Raw genomic sequence first — 18,706 nt, forward strand, 5'->3', positions numbered from 1 at the left:
TCCCTCGCAGGATATGTTACGGTGGGAATCCTCACCCACGGTGGACAAAGCTCTGGCGCGTTTGTCCAAAAAGATGGCGCTACCGTCCCCTGACACGGCGGCCCTAAAGGATCCTGGGGATCGTAAGCAGGAAACTACCTTAAAATCTATTTTTGTTACTATGGGTACGCTGCTCAGGCCGGCTGTGGCATCGGCATGGGTGAGTAGCGCTATTGAAAGGTGGGCAGATAACTTGTCATCTGACATAGACACCCTGGATAAGGATAACGTACTTTTGAAGCTGGGTCATATCAGGGACGCAGCAATATATCTAAGGGAGGCGGCGAGAGATATTGGCCTCTTGGAATCAAAGGCCAATGCCTTGGCAGTCTCGGCTAGGAGGGCGTTTTGGACTCATCAGTGGAATGGTGATGCTGACTCTAAAAAGGCTATGGAGGCCCTGCCCTTCAAAGGTGAAGTTTTATTTGGTGAGGGCCTCGCGGACCTGGTTTCTACAGCTACCGCGGGTAAGTCTTTTTTTTTGCCTTTTGTCCCTCCACAGCAAAAGAAAACGCCTCAATACCAGATGCCGTCCTTTCGGCCTCATAAATTCAGAAAAGGACGCGGATCTTCCTTCCTCGCTGCCAGAGGTAAGGGAAGAGGAAAAAGATCGCCGGCTGTGGCAAGCTCCCAGGAGCAGAAGTCCTCCCCGGCTTCTACCAAATCCACCGCATGACGCTGGGGCTCCTCTGCAGGAGTCCGCACCGGTGGGGGCACGTCTTCAGCTCTTCGGTCATGTCTGGGTTCGCTCGGGCCTGGATCCTTGGGTGCTGGAAATTGTGACCCAAGGATACAAACTGGAGTTGCAAGATGTGCCTTCACACCGATTTTTCAAATCGGCCTTACCAGTTTCTCACCCAGAGAGAGAGGTAGTGTGTGCTGCGATACAAAAGCTGTGTCACCAGCAAGTCATTGTCACGGTTCCCCCGTTACAACAGGGAAAAGGGTTTTATTCTACCCTGTTCGTGGTCCTGAAGCCGGATGGCTCGTTCAGACCGATTCTGAACTTAAAATCCCTCAACCTGTATTTGAAAAGATTCAAATTCAAGATGGAATCTCTCCGAGCTGTGATCTCAAGTCTGGAGGTGGGGGGGTGGTGGATTTTATGGTGTCAGTCGACATAAAGGATGCATACCTTCATGTCCCTATATATCCTCCTCGTCAGGTTCGCTGTTCATGATTGTCACTACCATTTTCAGACGTTGCCGTCTGGTCTTTCCACGGCCCCGAGGATGTTCACTAAAGTAATGGCGGAAATGATGGTGCTCCTGCACAAGCAAGGGGTCACAATTATCCCATACTTGGACGATCTCCTGATAAAGGCGAGATCAAGGGAGCAGTTACACAAAAGCTTTGCGCTCTCCCTGAAGGTGCTGCAACAACATGGCTGGCTCCTAAATTTACCAAAGTCGCAGTTGATTCCGACAACTCGGCTGTCGTTTTTGGGCATGATTCTGGACACGGAACTGCAGGGGATCTTTCTCCCATTGGAAAAGGCTCAGGAACTCCAGAACATGGTCAAGGAACTTCTGAAACCGCCAAGAGTGTCGATTCATCACTGCACTCGAGTACTGGGGAAAATGGTGGCGGCCTACGAGGCCATTCCGTTTGGCAGATTCCATGCAAGAACTTTTCAGTGGGACCTGCTGGACAAGTGGTCCGGGTCCCATCTGCACATGCATCGGAAGATAAGCCTGTCACCCAGGGCCAGGATTTCTCTCCTGTGGTGGCTCCAAAGTTCTCACCTTCTAGAGGGTCGCAGGTTCGGGATCCAGGATTGGGTTCTAGTGACCACGGACGCGAGTCTCCGAGGTTGGGGAGCAGTCACACAGGGACAAAATTTCCAGGGAAAATGGTCAAGCCAGGAAGCTTGTCTGCACATAAACGTGCTGGAGTTAAGGGCCATCTACAACGGCCTTGGGCAAGCGGAACAGCTTCGCGACCTGCCCGTCCTGATTCAGTCGGACAACATTACAGCCGTGGCGCACGTAAACCTCCAGGGCGGAACAAAGAGCAGAGTGGGCGAAGGGTGGAGGCCACCAAGATTCTTCAATAGAAGACCAAAACAAAAAACTGCAACAAACGAGCGCCTAATCATCAAAATAAAAAGTGAAAACCAATACGTGTTTCATAGAATTAAATAATCACAATTTTATGTTCCTGATAGTCTGCGCTTGCCGGAATACTATGTGTAGTATTGTGGTGATAGCATAGAAAAAAAACAAACGGCTGCGCTGAATATCAGGAACGAAACATAATGTACAGAGAGCCAACGTAAAAAATAACAATGTTTATTAATAAAACATATAAAAAGATTAATTATCAAATAACCGGTGAATAATATATATAAATATATATAAGAACAATCACTAGACGTGAACTAGTGGTATATTGTAATAACTCAGCTTATTGGGGTGAAAAGTTCCGTGATTCACTTGTTAGATAGTTGATAAATACCAGGTGTGTTGGTAGGATCCTAATGAATTAAAAGTCCCTCAGTTGAAATTGATATTCAATACCTTTCCAAAATGGGCTGGTAAGAGCCGAGCGTCCTCGGCTTCAATGTCCTGCAATGCCCATATACGCTGTGCAGCGGAAAGGAATGGACCGTCTCTCTCACAACCCGGTCGTGGCGGTGTGTGCGCTGAAGCCGCTGATGTCGGATGCTGTAGACGGAGGGTGCAGCGGGGACCAAGGAACACCTGGAAGATTTCACCTGAGCTGTGTGTGGATAGGGGCGGGTCCTGACGCGTTTCGTCACGTTCACGTGACTTTCTCGAAGGTAGATACCTGCCTCCTAGGTCATCCGGTATTTAAAGGCTGAGTTGATTAGTGTGGACAGGTGAATGTCATCAGCAATGTTAAAAGCAATAAAAATGCATAAAACGAAGGCTCTCATGTACTAACACATAACATTATATATAGTTGGCAGAAATGACTAGAGAAAGATACATTTATAATAGACTTATTGGTGTCAGAAAAAAGGTGTAAATTTAATGTGGTTATACTTTATATTGTAGTAAATAGTAAGCCATTGCAGATCATGGTTTCAGTTCAGGTGTCATGACAGGTGTATTGATTCACCACAAATTAGATCACCTAATAGCTTCACCTATAATGAGTAGCAGACATTTATCACAAGGTTCACTGGACAAATATTATTATCCGTGTATATACTAGTGGTGCCGTTTTAGGTTAAGAGAAGTTTAATCAAAGGGAAAAAAGTATATCTATTTATATAAATCACCTCTGCATAAAAAATCGGACCAAGAGGGAAAACTTTTTAAATGTTGGTATAGACATGATTCGAACTCTAGGATTCAAAACTAATGCTGGTCTGTCCTCTAACCTGATGCACCACTGAGTCTGATGATTATATAGAGGACAGACTGAGAGATAAACACAGTAATTAGCTTGTTTCAATATATTGTAACAAGGGTAAGAGTAGTCTAACAAGTGAATATCTCATATAGAAGGACATATTCCTAATTCTATAGATGAATCTGATTAGTGATTAGAACATCCTTTGTATGCAACATCGTTATTAGATATAGTAAAAATATCTTCTTTGTTGTGTTATGATAAAACTAAAAAATAAAAGATAAATATAAACAAAAGAAAAAGGAAAAAATATATAAACAAAAAATGGGAAAAAAAGGAAGAACAGTCCTACATATGATGATGATGATAATGTATTGCAGATGGACTTCCTTCATCAACCTCTAGATATTTCAGGGAATCATCACCAGACAGATGATACCAAAGTGTGTATTCATAATACAGATGTTTTATTTCATGTAAATATGCACTATAGGGTTGGGAAAGGGGGGGGGGGATGGGGGGGGGAGGAGATAGTTTTTTTTTCTACACCAAGATTCTTCGCTGGGTGGAAAAACATGCAAGCGCTCTGTCAGCGGTGGACAACTGGGAAGCAGACTTCCTCAGCAGACACGATCTCCATCCAGGAAAGTGGGGTCTTCATCAAGAGGTCTTTGCAGAAGTGACAAGTCGTTGGGGACTTCCTCAAATAGACTTGATGGCATCTCGCCTCAACAAAAAGCTTCAGACTTATTGTTCCAGGTCGAGGGACCCTCAAGCAATAGCAGTGGACGCACTGGTGACACCGTGGGTGTTTCAGTCGGTCTATGTGTTCCCTACACTTCCACTCATCCCAAAGGTGATAAGGATCATAAGAAGAACAAGGGTTCAGGCGATACTCGTTGTTCCAGATTGGCCACGGAGGGCCTGGTATCCGGATCTTCAGGAATTACTCATAGGAGATCCCTGGCCTCTTCCTCTAAGAGAGGACCTGTCATAGCAGGGGCCGTGCGTGTTCCAGGACTTACCGCGGTTGCGTTTGACGGCATGGCGGTTGAATGCCAAATCCTAGCTAGAAAGGGTATTCCCGGGGAAGTCATCCCCACGCTACTTAAAGCTAGAAAGGAGGTAACGGCGAAGCATTATCACCGTATTTGGAGAAAATGTGTCTTGGTGCGATTCTAAGAAGGCTCCTACGGAAGAATTTCAGCTGGGTCGTTTTCTCCACTTTTTGCAAGCAGGTGTGTATGCGGGCCTGAAGTTAGGCTCCATTAAAGTGAAGGTTTCGGCCTTATCAATTTTCTTTCAAAGGGAATTGGCCTCACTTCCAGAAGTACAGACTTTTGTGAAGGGTGTGCTGCACATCCAACCTCCCTTTGTGGCCCCAGTGGCACCGTGGGACCTTAACGTGGTGTTACAGTTCTTTACGTCACATTGGTTTGAACCTTTACAAAAGGTTGAGTTGAAATTTCTCGCTTGGAAAGTGGTCATGCTATTGGCCTTGACGTCCGCAAGGCGGGTGTCCGAATTGGCGGCTTTGTCTCACAAAAGCCCCTATCTGATTTTCCATGTGTATAGAGCGGAATTGAGAACTCGTCAACAATTTCTGCCTAAGGTGTCGTCGTTTCACATGAACCAACCTATTGTGGTGCATGTGGCTACTAAAGCTTTGTCGGATTCCAAGTCTCTTGATGTGGTCAGAGCTTTGAAAATTTATGTAGCTAGAACGGCTCCTGTTAGGAAAACAGAGGCGCTGTTTGTCCTGTATGCGGCCAACAAGGTTGGCGCTCCAGCTTCTAAGCAAACTATTGCACGCTGGATCTGTAATACGATTCAGCAGGCTCATTCTACGGCTGGATTACCGTTACCGAAATCTGTGTGAGCCCATTCCACTAGGAAGGTGGGCTCATCTTGGGCGGCTGCCCAGGGCATCTCGGCATTACAGCTTTGCCAAACAGCTACTTGGTCGGGTTCAAACACTTTTGCAAAATTCTACAAGTTTGATACCCTGGCTGATGAGGACCTCATGTTTGCTCAATCGGTGCTCCAGAGTCATCCGCACTCTCCCGCCCTGTCTGGAGCTTTTGTATAAACCCCATGGTCCTTTTGGAGTCCCCAGCATCCTCTAGGACGAAGGAGAAAATAGGATTTTAATACCTACCGGTAAATCTTTTTCTCTTAGTCCGTAGAGGATGCTGGGCGCCCGTCCCAGTGCAGACTTTATCTGCAGTAATTGTAAATAGTTATTGCTTATGTTGCACAAAGGTTGTGTTTTGCTAAAGGTCAGCCTGTTGCTGATCTCTTTGGTTCACGCTGTTAACTGGTTTTAGTTGCATACCATGTTGTATGGTGTGTTGTGGTGTGAGCTGGTATGTATCTCACCCTTAGTTTAACAAAATCCTTTTCCTCGAAATGTCCGTCTCCTCTGGGCACAGTTCCTATAACTGAGGTCTGGAGGAGGGGCATAGAGGGAGGAGCCAGTTCACGCCCATTAAAGTCTTAAAGTGCCCATGTCTCCTGCGGATCCCGTCTATACCCCATGGTCATTTTGGAGTCCCCAGCATCCTCTACGGACTAAGAGAAAAGGATTTACCGGTAGGTATTAAAATCCTATTTTTCATTTGCAACCTTGTTAAATTGACAATAGCAGCCTTAACAATAAACTTGGGGTGTTGTATCAGCGGTCATCATGACTATTTATTTGTGGTCTCTGATCATGCTAAACTGATGCATCATGCTGGGTAGAGTAGAGGTTCAATTTGGCATCCACAATATTGCAGAATCACCATTTGTCTAGAATAGTAAAATAGTTATATGTCTGTTTTGTACCTTGTATGTGAATCTCAAATTTACCATATTGTAGACATACATAATGACAAGAGCAGTCTAGAACAGCGGGCACTATGGCTCAGAGTATAGCACAAGTTCACCTCTATCTTTAACAATTAAGTTTAAAAATATCCATGTTTTTTTGCCAATACTAATAGGAGGAAAGAGTTGTTCACCTATTCTGAATTCCAGTGACCTCCCCTAGATCAGGTCTCCAGTGTTTCTTTGGGGAATAAAGACCTTTACAGAACTGAAACTTTTTAAGTTTAATACAGGTTGAGTCTCCCTTATCCAAAATGCTTGGGACCAGAGGTATTTTGGATATCGGATTTTTCCGTATTTTGGAATAATTGCATACCATAATGAGATATCAAAGCGATGGGACCTAAGTCTAAGCACAGAATGCATTTGTTTCATATACACCTTATACACACAGCCTGAAGGTCATTTTAGCCAATATTTTTAATAACTTTGTGCGTTAAACAAAGTGTGTGTATATTCACAAAATTCAGTTATGTTTCATATATACCTTATACACACAGCCTGAAGGTCATTTAATACAATATTTTTAATAACTTTGTGTATTAAACAAAGTTTGTGTACATTGAGCCATCAAAAAACAAAGTTTTCACTATCTCACTCTCACTCAAAAGATTCCGTATTTCGGAATATTCCGTATTTCGGAATATTTGGATATGGGATACTCAACCTGTATTGTAAATTTAGGAAAAACAAATCTGAAGTGAATAGGACTCTTCAAATTTGAATATATAAATTATATAGAAGTTTATGTATTTCTGTTTTTATTTGCATTAGCTATTTTTTGGTTGACTCAGAAGGGAAAGTGTTAATGCAGCAAGATGGAATATTCCGAAGCAATTGCATGGATTGTTTGGATCGCACAAACGTTATCCAGAGTCTGTTGGCACACCGTTCTCTACAAGCTCAGTTACAGGTATGCCGCTTTTATTTGATTCATTTATTGAGAAAGTGATGATGCAATGTCTCCAAAAAGTCTCACACCTTGCATACAAAAAGTATAGGTACACACAGCTGTGTTAGTATGCTTAATTAAATAGACTTTGATCAGCCAGACAGATATTGATATTTCTGCTGCGGGGTACACTGGGCTCTACAAGGATTCACATCAGGGTGTAGAGTAGGATCTCGATCCAAGGCACCAACACCAAGGCACCAACAGGCTCAAACCTTTTGACTGTTCCCAAGATGCACAGCGCCGCCTCCTCTATAACCCCACCTCCATGCCAGTTTGTAAGTTGGTGCCTTGCAGTATGCAGGCACTTTACAGGTGGCTGCCTTAAGCAGCCTTTTTCAGAGTTTATTTTACTAAGGCTGAACAGAAATCTGTATGAAGACTTCAAGGGCTGCTGCTGGCAGAGTCTCAGACTTTCCTGCGTGCAGCTCCATCACCCCCAGCGGCGCTGTATACTCCCCCGCCGGGGTTGCCGAGTCACTGCAGCAGAGACGCAGGCTTCTCCCTAAATGTGAGTCACACGCCGCCGTCTCCCGGATCGCAGGGCCACAGACAAGGGGGAGGTAAGGGGCTCCTGTGCCGCACTTTACCGCAATCCAGCGCGGCCGTAGGAGTCGGGCAGCGCGCGCTGGCGTGGACACTGAGTAGTGGGCAGCTGCTCCACTAGCCTCCAGGGTATTATTTTGGGCACAGGTCAGGGGGATTTAGTACCAGTTCCCCTGTTTTGTTCTGCCTGCACACCTGGTGGCGATGCCAGCAGGGGGAGCAGGCCGGACCTGAGGCCCCTCCCCCCAGGGCGCCATTTATACAATGTTCCCGCCCTGGAGCTGCTTCCTTCTCCTTCACTCCTGGTCAGCGGCCATTACAGATAGAGCCTTGCTGTTCTGGGATTGCTGGGACAAATCCTCCTCTGTTGAACCGCCTGACTGCCAGCGCTGTGCTTCCTACAGGACACTTCAGTATTCTACCTGTCACTGGGACTGTGTTAGTTAAGAAATAGTGCATACTTTCAGGGTTGTGTGGTACAAACACCTTGTGATATACATCCAGTGTTTACTGTGTTTGTTATATCTACAGTTATCACATATAGCCATACTGAGTATTACTTTGTATTGCTAGTCCAGTGCAGTTTATGGTACATAATTTCTGTATGGTACAGTTGTGTCTATATATGTGTGTGTGCATGTAGCTGCTGCGTGGTTGCCTTATTGCAGGGTATTTCACTCAGCGTGCTATTCCTATACTGCTATACCTGAGGGGGGGGTGGTCTTCAGTATGCCGGCTGTCGGGATCCCGGCGCACAGTATACCGGCGCCGGGATCCCGACAGCCGCCATATAGACACTTATTCTCCCTCGTGGGGGTCCACGACCCCCCTGGAGGGAGAGTAAAATAGCGTGTCGTGCCACCGTGCCCGCAAGGGGCTAATTTGCGCTTGCCACACTGTCGGTATGCCGGCGGTCGGGCTCCCGGCGCCGGTATGCTGGTCGCCGGGAGCCCGACCGCCGGCATACCATACTACACCCCTGAGGGGGATAAGTGTTTCAGGTTTTTCTATAATTAATATAGGATTGTATCACAAGATATACTGTCGGGGTATTTTTACTTGTGATTTATAGTCACCATATATTCTATATCTATTAAACTCCTGGTCTGTGCCATCTTAGGCTTCTGTTCTGAGAGTTCTTGCTAGGTATAGTGCTGCTACACCTTGTCCCGGGTTGCCCATTATTGTGCACATAGTTATGTCTGCTATACGTGGCAACGACGTTGGGTCCTCTCCCACACTGCGTGGTAGTCAGGCCGCAGACGTATTGGAGGATAATTTTGGCAGCTGAGAGTTCAGGTTCAGGGGGTTCCTTACCCCCCCAGTGGGTTGGTAGTGCTTGGGGCATCACAGGCCCCACCTTGGGCTACATTCTCCACATTGTTAAACACGCTTGTGACTAAATTGACGCTCCCTGTGGGACCACCTGTGCCACTGCAACAGTTTATGGTCCCTGCTGTCAACCCGCCATGGGCGGATCAGCTTTCCACTCAGTTACAGCATTTGATCCGATCTATGACTAAATCTAAGTGTCACTCTCGCCCGCCTAAGACTAAGTCGTCTTCTAAACGGGCCATTACCACCTCCCAATCCACGGCTTTAACCGACACGTCCTCTGAGGAGAACGGTGCATATACTGACCCCTCTGACACTGACGCTGATGTTTCAGATGGGGAAGGTAAGTCATCCGTGGATGTCTCGGATTTGATTGAGGCGATACGGCTCATTCAAGTGTATGATGATTCTGAGCCTGAGACTGTCTCCAAGAAACCGGATAGGTTTAAGTGTAAGAAGGCAGTTAAACAAGTTTTGCCCTACTCTAAACACATGGTTGACATACGTCGGGAATCTTGGGAAGATCCAGGGACAAAATTTACACCGAATAAGAGACTGCTGGCTCGCTATCCCCTCTCTCTGTGGAGGTGTGTAAAAATTGGGAAACCCCACCGCCTGTAGATTCTCATGTGGCGCACATGGTTGTTTCCTATGCTCTGCCAGTAACTACCGTCACCTCTCTGAAGGAACAGACGGATCGTCGTGTGGAGGGCTGTTTAAAAGCAATTTATACCCTTACGGGGGCTGTACAAAGGCCAACTATTGCAGCGACTTGGGCTGTTGAGGTGTGGGCTCAGGAACTCGAGGCGGAACTGCCTTCTGACGCATCTGAGCATGCTCGACAATGTCTCTCGTATATTGCCACGGCTTCTCTGTACCTTAAGGAGGCGGCCTCCAATTTCGGGGTGCTCGCGGCCAAGGCTGCTACTTCGTCCGTCTTGGCCAGACGTATCCTTTGGTTGAGATCCTGGTCGGTGGATTTGGATTCCAAGAAAACCCTGGAGGTGCTTCCTTTCAAAGGAGACATTCTCTTTGGAGAAGACCTCAATAAGATTGTGGCTGATCTGGATACTGCTAAAACAGCTTGCCAACCTAGTACGGCTCCTTCTGCACAGAAGGCTAAACATACTTAACCTTGGCCCTTTCATACTTCAGGTAAAGCAAAAGGTCAGGCGCACCCAAAGCAAGCTTGTGCTTCCAGACCTGCCAAGCCCAGACCGAAGCGGGCCTGTGCTTCCCGTCAGCCAGCTTCCAAAACGGACAAGCCGGCCGCATGACGGGACGGGGCGGGCCTCCCTCTGGGGGGCCGACTTCTAGGATTTGCCCAGGAATGGTTGAAGACCACTTCAGATTCCTGGGTGAGGGAAGTCGTTGCTCGAGGTTACGCCATACTCTTCAAGAATCGCTCCCCTCATCGATTTTGCCTGACAGATGTGCCTCTGGATCCGGCAAAAGCAAACACGTTGCACTCGATGGTACATTCCCTCCTGATCACAGGAGTGGTGGTACAGGTGCCTCTGGCTCAGAGAGGCAAGGGGGTACTATTCACCGCTGTTTCTAGTCCTGAAACTGAACGGGTCCTTGTGGCCCATTCTCACTCTGAAGTCCTTGAACAAGAATGTGCGGGTCTCCAAGTTTTGTATGGAAACTCTGCGCTCCATTGTTTTGGCCATGGGGCCTGGGGACTATATGGTCTCCCTGGACATACAGGATGCCTACCTGCATATCCCTATTGTGGTATTTCATCAACAGTACCTGCGGTTTGCGGTGGGCAACCTTCATTACCAATTTTGGGCGTTACCCTTTGGTTTGACAACGGCTCCCTGAGTTTTCACCAAAGTATTGTCGGTCATGACTGCTCCGCCATCAAGGGGTCAGGATCCTACCGTATTTGGACGATTTGTTGATCCTGCCAAATTCCCCAGAACTTCTCCTGTGTCATCTCGAGCTTACGGTCCAGCGCATGACCGCCCACGGGTTACTTGTCAACTGGAAGGAATCCTCCCTGGTTCCTGCTGTGAGCATGTTACACCTGGGAGTATTATTGGACACTCAGAACCAACGGTTGTCCCTGTCTCAGGAGAAAGTCCTGAAGCTTCAGGACTTTCGTATCTCGTCCGCAAGTATTGATACATTCGGCAATGCAAGTGCTAGGTCTCATGGTGTCGGCTTTCGACATGGTGGAGTATGCTCCGTTCCACTCTTGCCCTCTGCAGAAGTTAATTCTGACCAAGTGGGACGGCCTGCCTCACCGGATAAGATCTCACATGATCTCATTGTCTCCGGAGGTCCGCCTGTCACTGAGCTGGTGGCTGCAGGACAATCAATTGAGCAGGGGCCGTCCATTCTGGATATCTAACTGGGTCCTCCTGACAACGGATGCCAGTCTGAGTGGTTGGGGCGCGGTGTTGGAACAAGACTCTCTTCGAGGTCGGTGGACCAAGGAGGAGTCTCTACTCCCGATAAATATTCTGGAACTGCAGGCAGTGTTCAATGCATTGACAATGGCCCAGCATCTCATTCTGAACAGACCTGTTCAAGTACAATCGGACAACACCACCTCATCAATCATCAAGGCGGCACTCGAAGCCGCATGGCAATGAAGGAAGTATCAAGGATTCTTCAGTGGGCAGAACGCCATCTGCCGGCCATATCCGCAATGTTCATTCTAGGGGGTAAATTTACCAAGATGGGTGTTCTATTTTAGATGGGATGTTGCCCATAGCAACCAATCAGATTCCAGCTATTATCTTCTAGAAGGGTCTAGATAAATGAGAAGTAGAATCTGATTGGTTGCTATGGGCAACATTCCATCTTGAATAGAACTCCCATCTTAGTAAATTTACCTCCGGCGGTCCTGAACTGGGCAGCGGACCCTCTCAGTCGTCAGGATGTACACGCAGGAGAGTGGAGCCTCCATCCGGAGGTGTTTCAATTTCTCGTGGACACCTGGGGCCTTCCAGATGTAGATCTGATGGCGTCTCGACACAATCACAAGGTTCCGGTCTTTGGAGCAAGGACAAGGGATCCTCAAGCTGCGTTCATGGACGCTCTGGCGATTCCATGGAACTTTCAGCTACCGTACGTGGTCCCTCCAGTGTCACTCCTGCCCAGAGTAATACGGAAATTCAAGCAAGAAGGGGGAAACCTGATTTCTGGTTGCTCCAGCGTGGCTCAGACGGGTTCTCTGATCTACTGGGTCTCTCGTGGGATCGTCTCTTTCTACTTCCACAACGACCAGACCTCCTCGTTCAGGGCCCTTGTGTTTACCAGGATTTAGCCCGTCTGGCTTTGACGGCATGGCCCTTGAGGCTTCCGTCCTGAGGGCCAAGGGTTTTTCTGAGGCGGTTGTTCAAACTATGGTGTAGACATGTAAGTCTGCTTCTGCTTGGATCTACCATAGGGTCTGGAATGCTTACTTTACTTTGTGTGCGTCTCACAATCATGACTTTTTCAAGTTTAGTACGGCCAAACTGTTGGCTTTTCTACAACAGGGCCTGGTCTTAGGCCTGCATCTGGCCTCCCTCAAGGTTCACATCTCTGCCTTGTGGGTTTGGCTTCAGAGAAAACTTGCTACCCTACCTGATGTCCATACATTCACTCAGGGTGTGTTGGGGTTTCAGCCTCCTTATGTGCCGCCTGTGGCCCCTTGGGATCTGTCGGTGGTCTTGGAGGCCTTACAAGAGTCTCCGTTTGAGCCTCTTGCCTCTGCTGACCTTAAGTGGCTTTACCTTAAGGTGTTGTTTTTGCTGGCTATTGCTTCAGCTAAAAGGGTCTCGAACTTGGGTGCCTTATCCTATAAGTCTCCCTATTTGATTTTTCACCGTGACCGGGCGGTGCCGTACACGCCCAGGTTATTTACCCAAGGTGGTGTCTTCCTTCCACCTTAACCAGGAGATTGTGGTTCCGGCCTTTAATTTTCCTGAGTTGTCTTCCAAAGAGAGATTTGTGGATGTGGTACGGGTTCTCCGTATCTATGTGAAGAGGACTTCCTCCATTAGGAAATCCGATTCTCTTTTTGTGGTGTTTGGTTTTCACAAACGTGGCTGGCCTGCTTCCAAGCAGACTCTGGCCAGATGGATTAGAATGGTGATTGCACATGCTTATGTACAGGCTGGTCGTCCGGTTCCTGCTACCATGAAAGCTCATTCTACTCGGTCGGTTGAACCTTCTTGGGCGGCCCACCGTGGTGCGACCCTTGAACAATTGTGCAAGACGGCTACGTGGTCCTCTGGGAACACGTTCATTAGGTTCTATGCCTTTGATACCGCCACTTCCCAGGATGCTTTCTGTGGACGCCGGGTTCTTGTGCCCGCTACATTGCGTCCCCTCCCTTGAGGAACTGATTTAGGACATCCCCGATGTGAATCCTTGTGGAGCCCAGTGTACCCCGCAGCAGAAAACGAGATTTATGGTAAGAACTTACTGTTGTTAAATCTCTTTTGTGCGAGGTACACTGGGCTCCACAAGGTGCCCACCCTGACACACTTAGCTTCTTTGGGTTGGTATTGGCATAGCCGCTGACACCCTCTCCTGCGGTGAGTGTGTGGTGTAATTGGCTACGAGCGGTTGTCGTCTCTAATACCTGCTACTGCATTGGGCTGGTTAACGAAACTGAGCTCACTGGCATGGAGGCGGGGTTATAGAGGAGGCGGCGCTGTGCATCTTGGGAACAGTCAAAACTTTGAGCCTGTTGGTGCCTCGGATCAAGATCCTACTGTACACCCCGATGTGAATCCTTGTGGAGCCCAGTGTACCTCGCAGAAAAAGATTTAACAACGGTAAGTTCTTACCATAAATCTTGTTTTCAGTTATGCTAGTATATTAATATACAAGTGTTTATTAAAAATGATAGTGTAACGACCATCATGTTATTATCACTGTAGTGGTTGTCAGGCATCTACCATTGAAAGCTCCTCTATTACCTCCAAAATGCTATTACCTTATAATTGTTCTATCTCCTGGAGATTCCACTGTGATAATCAAGAGCATTTCATCCATTTTCATTACTTCTGATCTGTAAGACTATGATTATGTCATTTGCTTATAGAGAATGAAGTTCTTAATTATTGAGCAATGGGACATAGTATACAACTATTTGTTAGTACAATTAATGACCATTTACTCATCTGATTATTCAAGTTGTTTATAATTAATCATAAACATAATAGCTCTATTTTATATAATGGGATTCTTAATTCTATATGTTAAAATAAACTACAAATAAAAATTATTTCATCACATTGCCATGTAATGACAATTGGTCTGAACTCTGACCCCTCCCACTAGTGCCAGTAATGTTACTTGCAGAGATTCCGCCATAATGCACATCTACGGTATCCAATAATTTGTTATTTCCAATACTTATTCCTTACAAAGACGCTTGTGACGTGACAACATTATTATCCACAACCAAAAATGTATAACCATATTGAAGAAAGGACATATTTTAAATAAAATCATGTCGGATATGTTGTAAATACATGTTCTTAACCTAATTTAATCTTAAAAAAACACGACTATTTCTGAGTCTTTTTGGAAAAGATAAATAATAAAAAAAAAGTTAATGCGCATGTAAACCCATTATGCATTTTACGCTAAAATAATGAGTAACTGCGTAGGGAAAAGGCAGTTTTATTGAATCCCTCTGGGCATTAAACCCTGATCTATTCCCCCCCATAGAGTGTTTTCAAATTTTTTCAAAAAAAAGTAATGTACATGTAATTTTCCTGGCACATTTTTCAATCCTTTTATATACAAGCTTCAAGTGTTTCTAGGAAGTAGCCTGCTACCAGCTCTCCCACACTAATTAACTTGAGTACTAATTTTACATTACCTTCCTTTAATCTGTCCTGTGTGTTAATTCTGTGTACAAGTGACTAAATGGTCTGTCTGTTTTGTTCTTGACCTATTGTCTTATAGGGGTATATTCAATTGAAGTCAAAAGCTGCCGTCTGTCGAAAAGAAGACAGTTTTCAATTTTTTTTTTTAGGTCGGAAAGGGTTCCGACCTATTCAATCTAACCCCAAATTTTTCGACAAGTCGAGCAATTCGACTTGTCGAAAAGCACGTGGATTGGCGGAATAGCTGCCGATCCGCGTGCTTGTGTCTGTTTTGGCCCCCTTTTCAACCATCTCAATTCAACTTTAAAACAAGTCGAAGTGAGACAGGCAGAGCCGCGCCGGAGGATGTGTCACAGCCGCTGTTCACAGCAGCGTCCATCCGGCTCCAGCAAGCGAGACCTCGTCAAATTGAGATAGCATTGAATAGCCCAGGTCGGATCCATTCCGACAAATGAATGTCGGAATAGATCCAACTTATGAATGTCGGAATGGATCCGACTTCAATTGAATATACCCCTTAGTCTGTTTTCAGCAAATCTTCAGAATTCGTTAAGAGCTGATAAAGCCTAATATTTATAATTTATCCTATTTAAAACACTTTAAAAGGTTAATGAACACAGTACGCAATTGGCGTATGGAATACCGTAAGAGTACGCACGTAGCGTAACAAACGCTTAGCCGTGGACGAGACGCACGAGCGGCACGTTCGCTCACGGCTTAAAGCGTAAAGGTAAGCACGCTATAGGCTGCCGACTACCGTAATGATACGCTATCAGCGTAGCGGACGCTCGAGACCACGAGGAGATCACAAGCGGCGCTGACGCTCACAGCGTTAAACCTTTGTAACAATATCATAAACAATGTACTTAAATTGTAAACCTTTGTGCAGTGATAAGGTGTAAATGCAACACAGTGTAACCTTGTTAGTTTAAAAGCTGTATGAGCGATTCTTACGCTCTGAGAATCCTTTTGCAATATAATAAACACTCAAATACCGGTCTAAGGGTCTAACACTTTTTAAGGGAGAGAATGAACGTTCAATCGCAAAAGAATACACAATACAAGTTATACACTACCAAACTAACATAAAATACCTAACCAAGTTACTACACGTTAAAATACAACAAAGACACAATTACATTTAAGGGGAAGGAGAGAGAGAATGGCTTACAACAAAATAGGAGATAAATATGGTTGCAGAGAACTTACGCACAAGGGGAACAATCGCAAGCGCCTTTCTGGATATCCAGCTCCCGATTATCAGTGATGAGAACCGTTGAGAAGAGTAGAGAGCTGGCCCAGATCGGCTTGTCTTTTTATACACTACACACAATACAGTACAATGGTCCCTACATTCTTATTGTTCATTGGACACAGGAATTCGTCTCTGCATTATAACAAAAGGTCATAGGTTGGTTCATACAGGTGGGCTGTGACTATTTCAAACTGCTCAGGTGGGAGGGAAACTGGGTTTCCCGCCGCATGGGTAATAAAGTGCAAATATAGTAAATGTCCATAAACTTCTTCTGTCCATAACTATACGCACGAGCGAGTAATCCGCTTCAAACCAACACCGGAATATTGCTAATTATATTCTCTTCCGATGGATACTAAACACCACTGTGTAACCCCTGTCTCACCCTTCGTATCAAACAAAGAGGGATCTCTCTGTCCCCGAACATGCTATATTAACTAAACTTTCAGATTCTATCAAAGGGACCATAATCTACAAAATACATTATATGACTAAAATATGTTACGATTGAGTCGCCCGCTAGACGCACACAAACTCTACCGTAAATGTGCATACCGTGCGCCTGCGAGTGCACGCGACTGCGAGTATACGCACGCACGGGAGAGCTCATGCTCGTGCAGCGGGCACACGCATGAGGTGCATATATGGCAATGTGCAGCGTGATATTTTTCTGACTTTGACAGAGCACTCTGGGAAACAAATGTATATCTATTTGGGTGGAAGATCCTTAGCAAACTCTGTTCCAAAAGTTACTTACCCTGAGGTTTGGTCTCGCATTGTTTTGAGACAAATATGGACAACACACCAACTATTGTTATTGGTCCAGTGCTCACTCGCCCACCCCGTTTTTTATTCCTGTTTCAAAATATCAGACAAAAGGTGTATACACCTGGGCGTTTTTGCCCAATGTATATGCAGAGGGATGATGTGAAATTCGGTGGGCGGAAAATCGCAGAGTGCATACACACTAAGCGATTTTCACCCGGCCCAGGAGACCGTGGAAAGTGGTTCACTGGGCCGGTAAAAAACAGGCCAATGGTGGTGGCCTGCGATGATGCGGGAGCGCACATCAGTGCTCACTGCTTATCGCCCGGCCATACACATTAGGCGATTTTGAGCTCAAAGTAGCTCAAAGCGCCAAAAGTGAGCTACTTTGAACTCAAAATCGCCTAGTGTATATGCACTGAAAGTCACTGGTCATTGGCATCTTTGAAAGTCTGTAATGTAGTAAACCTGCCCCTTAAAATGAATGGGAAAAGCTCCATGCAGCTTGCATTTCGTCCAGTGCATGTCAACGACTTATCAAGCCTATGAGCAAATGTATTACATGTATAAACATTTTCAAGTGATGTTTGCACTTGTTTTTTTGTTTTTTATCAACGCAATGACAATAGTATTTGCTAAACATTGCCATGTTGACCAATCAAGTGTCGACCTTTTGATTATGTCGGCCTATTGATGATCATCCTTTTGGCGTCTGTGTCAACCTTTTTATTTTCTAACTTTCATCTGGATAACAAGTGTACCATCAGCGATATACATTGTTTTGAGACATTTTTTGGTCTGAATCCATAATCTTGACAATGTGACCTTTTGGTTCACTAGGACAAAATGGCATCACTAAAGGGTTCTCTAGTTCCTAGTTAATTTATAGGTTGAATATTGGTCTAGCTCTCAGGATGGCTGCCTCTACTATGACATGGACAGTTGAAATGTACTCTATTAACATCCAGAACTGCTTAGAAAAGAAGGCTGGTTCTATAATAGTTCGGGAAAAATTATTTTAAGGTTCAAGTTATACACTATAGTTTGATCATGTTGAAGAACTGTAGTTTGTTCACGTGTAAATTATATTAAAGAAAACCGAACGGCTTCATTCAGTCACACCGTGGTCAGCTGCTTGTTCCATCCTAAAAAGATTATTCATTAATACATGTTAACGGGCCATTGACAATCCTAAACCAGACAATCTACTATTTAATTTCTGTCTGGGGCTGAAGCTGCATGGTAGGGATTGCCAATTTAATGAGCAATAAATACCTTTTTAATTTGCACAGAGAAGAACTTTCTGCAGGAGTGATTATTTAGTTAGCACATAATGTCTGTTCACCCCATTTAGTTAGGGCTTGGTAGAGGATGTCTATTCACATGCATAGGTCTTTTCATTAGGCCTCATACGTATGCTTACCATACTAAGGGGTATATGCAATTCACGGCGAATCGCGGCAAATTATCGCCGTTTTTTAATTCGACACAATTCGACAGGTGAATTCCGGCAGGTGGCTGCCGGAATTCACCATATTCAATGAAAAACGGATTCGACAGTCCCGCGGGCGAAAAACGGCCGATTTGCCGGATTTTGCAGCGATTTAAAAAAACGGGAAAAACCCGTAAAAAAAATGGCGTGGGGTCCCCCCTTCAAAGCATAACCAGCCTCGGGCTCTTCGAGCTGGTCCTGGTTCTAAAAATGCGGGGGGAAATTGGGCAGGGATCCCCCGTATTTTTAAAACCAGCACCGGGCTCTGCGCCTGGTGCTGGTGCAAAAAA

General features: G+C 45.6%; 1 protein-coding gene across 1 annotated transcript in view; it reads left to right on the top strand.

Annotated features, from left to right (window-relative positions):
* Positions 1 to 18,706, top strand: part of SACM1L (SAC1 like phosphatidylinositide phosphatase) — a 424,002-nt gene that overhangs the window by 259,210 nt on the left and 146,086 nt on the right. The window contains exon 14 of the mRNA XM_063922680.1: positions 7,003 to 7,141. Within this exon, the coding sequence (XP_063778750.1) occupies positions 7,003 to 7,141 (139 nt within the window). The remainder of the gene's footprint in view (positions 1 to 7,002; positions 7,142 to 18,706) is intronic.

The sequence above is a fragment of the Pseudophryne corroboree genome, chromosome 5 (assembly GCF_028390025.1).
Source record: "Pseudophryne corroboree isolate aPseCor3 chromosome 5, aPseCor3.hap2, whole genome shotgun sequence".
NCBI lineage: Eukaryota > Metazoa > Chordata > Amphibia > Anura > Myobatrachidae > Pseudophryne > Pseudophryne corroboree.